Source organism: Apteryx rowi, unplaced genomic scaffold (assembly GCF_003343035.1).
Source record: "Apteryx rowi isolate R43461 unplaced genomic scaffold, aptRow1 scaffold_315, whole genome shotgun sequence".
NCBI lineage: Eukaryota > Metazoa > Chordata > Aves > Apterygiformes > Apterygidae > Apteryx > Apteryx rowi.
This window is the reverse complement of record NW_020449586.1, coordinates 73,572-76,660: the sequence shown is the minus strand read 5'-3', so window position 1 is coordinate 76,660 and position 3,089 is coordinate 73,572. Positions and strand designations below refer to the sequence as shown.

General features: G+C 72.1%; 1 protein-coding gene across 1 annotated transcript in view; it reads left to right on the top strand.

Moving 5' to 3' along the window:
* Positions 1-48: 48 nt before the first annotated feature.
* The window catches only part of LOC112968379 (transcription factor COE1-like), a 41,869-nt gene continuing 38,828 nt past the window's right edge, over positions 49-3,089 (top strand). Inside the window, exons 1-2 of the mRNA XM_026070600.1 lie at positions 49-179; positions 502-698. Coding sequence (XP_025926385.1) covers positions 49-179; positions 502-698 — 328 coding nt within the window. The remainder of the gene's footprint in view (positions 180-501; positions 699-3,089) is intronic.

Sequence of the window (3,089 nt, the reverse complement as noted above, 5' to 3'; positions counted from 1 at the left end):
GGCGGCGGCGGGGCCGGCGCGGCGGGCCGCCCCCGGCCCCCCCTCGCCATGTTCTCCATGCAGGAGGCGCTGCCCCGCGGCGGGCTGCCCATGAAGGAAGAGCCGCTGACGGCCGGACTGCCCTCCGTGCGGTGGCTGCAGAGCACCGGCATCCTGGACGCCAGCACGGCCGCGCAGAGGTGAGGCCACCGCGGGCACGCCGGGCACACCGGGCATCCCAGGCACTCTGGGCATCCCGGGCACTCTGGGCATCCTGGGCACCGCAGGCGCACCGGGCATCCCAGGCACTGTGGGCATCCCAGGCACCGTGGGCACACTGGGCATCCTGGGCACTCTGCGCATCCTGGGCACCGCAGGCACACTGGGCATCCCAGGCATCGTGGGCATCCCGGGCACACTGGGCATCCCAGGCATCGTGGGCATCCTGCGCATCCCAGATGCCCTGGGCACCCTGGGCATCGCAGGACTCCTGGGGCATCCCCGGTACCTTGTGCACCCCAGGTACTTCGGGCAGCACAAGTACCCCATGCGCCCTGGGCTCCTTGGGCATCTCCTGCAATCCATATCCCTGCAAACCTCGGGTATCCCAGGGATCCCCRCACGCTCCAGGCACCCTGTGCAGCGCATGCACTTCAGGAGCCCTCAGGTGCCCTGGGCAGCCCAGACACTTGGGCATCCTCAGTACCCCATGCACCCGGGTACCTTGGGCATCCCAAGCACCCTGCACATGCTGGGCCTGCAGCCGCATGTCGGTGGGCCAGTGGGTGGTGGCAGTGGGGCAGGAGCCGCTGCCGGAGCTGCGAGGGGCTTGTCGTGCTGCGCTGTGCCGTGCCGTGCTGCGCCGCGCCGTGCTGCGTGTCCACCGGGGCTGGGACCTGCACCGCCCCGTCCTCCGTGTCGGGTGGGAAAAGCCGCTGAGGGTGAGGGCAGGGGACCGGCCGCAGTGCCCTCCCCACCTCCCGGGCAGGGGTCACGGCATCGGGGCCGGGGGGGGAGTCACCGCTGCAACCGCTCACGCAGCCTGCACTGCCGAGCTCGCCGCGTTCCACAGCCCGGTGCCTTCCCCACGCGCCCTGGCCACCCCAGCTCCCGTGGGGCTGTGCTCCCTGCCGTTCCCTTGGGGACTGAGGCTCCGTGTGCCCCATTCCTGTCCCTGCCCTCCCCATGGGGCTCTGTGTGCCCCATCCCCATCCCTGCCATCCCTGTGGGGCTCCGTGTGCCCCAGCCCTGTCCCTGCTGTCCCCATGGGACTCGGGGCTCCAGGTGCCTCATCCCCATCCTTGCTCTCTCCACCCCTATGCCAGGGGCTCCCAGGCCATGGCTGGGGGCTGCCCGTCCCCCTGTCGCAGGTCACCCTGGTCCCTGCTGTGCCCCGTGTGCGCCGTGGGGTGAGGGGGCCGCAGGGGGTGGCCGCGCGTGGAGCTCACCGCGTCTTGGTGCGGCCAGGGCTCACGGGGACGCCGTGACTTGGCCCTTGTGCCCCATGGCACTCAGGGGCAAGGGCACCCGGCCGGACGGGGCGCAGCCCCCTGGACCCGCTCCAAAGCCTCCCCGTGCCCGAGCCCCACRCGCAGGCTGCTCCATGGGGACAGTGGGACCCAGGGGTCAGGTGTCTGGGGGGGGGGGTCACCACCCCAGGGGAGCGAGGCACAGCCGCAACCCCAGYGCTCGCAATGCCGAGACGCTTCGCCGTGCAGGCAAGAGAGCTGGGTCGTGCGCGCTGCCCCCGYGCTCGGGGTCCCCAGCCCCGCTGCCGCCCTGCTGCCGCCTCTCTGCCGGGGCTGCGTTTGCACCGGGGGCTGCGTTTGCACCAGAGGCTGCGCCTTGTGGCTGAAGCCCTGGGAGGGGGATCCTATCCCGAGCCACCGTCTTTGCAAATAACTCCAGGGGGACTGAAAACTGCAGGAGTCGCACTGCCGACCCCAGCAATCCAGCCCCGGCCCCGTGCAGCTGCTGCACCCCCCCCTCTGCTCCCCAGCTCGGACACCCAGGAGGGGCCCGGAGCGGGGCCGGAGCGAGGGTCCAGCCCTGCCCCAGGGTGCCCCAGCCCTGCCGGCCCCGGAGCCGGGGAGGGGACGATGCTGGTGGCGGCTGCCCCCGTGCACCCACGGACCTGCCCCACCAGGGTCCGTGTCACCGGCAGCTTCTCCCCCACGGGGTGACGGGCACCGGGGAGGGGGGACGTGCACAGGAACCCCCCCATTGCCGGGAATGGGGCAGGGTGGAGGCGAAGAGGCATCAGAGCTGGGGATCTCCAGCTGGTGCCRTGCGAAGGAGCCGCCGGGCTGCCTCGACAGGGCATTTGGAGTGTGAATCCGCATGGGGTGCCAGGGTCCCTCAGACACCCAGACAGCCCCCGTGCCCATGCCGGAGGTGCCGGTCTTGCCTTCTGGGTGCAGAAACATCCCCTGCCCCAGAGCAGGCCGTGAGCGAGATGGATAAATACCTCCCCAGCCACCCGCTCCAGCGGCTCGGAGGGGCCGCGGGGACTTTGCACCGTGCCAGCAGCCGGGGTCCCATGTGGGGTGGCGCAGGGGGGCCGGGACCGAGCGGTGCTCCCGGCGCACTGCCGGTGCAGCTAGCGAGGGCGCGGGCGCCGAAGGACCCGGCGGTGGATAAAGCCGTGGCGCTGAGGACTGCTGCCGCAGGCCCGGCAGCGGGCGCAGCCTCCCCAGCCCGGCGGGTTCAGGGCCGGGAGCCAGGGCCCGGGCAGCCAGTGTGGTCCAGACCCACCACCTGGGTGCAAATCAGGAGCGCCGTGCCTGTGGACGTGGCAAACGGCATGCGAGGCTCCTGGYGGTCCCCAAACCCAGCCGGCCTGCGCCTGGCGTCCCAGACCCATTCCAGACCCTTGGTGCTCCTGCGGTGCCTCGCCGCCGCTCTGCTCGGGCGGCAGCACACAGCAGCACCGCAGCAACCACCGGCAAGGGCCTGCGTGAGCCTGTCCAGCCCCGCAGGGTCGCTCCCTGCACGCTGCCTGGAGCCGCCAGCAAACCACCCGGGGAGCTGCAGCCCCGTGTGGCAGAGGGGCCGGGGTCCCGGCAGTGTGATGCAGAGGGGCTGGGGTCCTGGAGGTGTAATGCACAGGG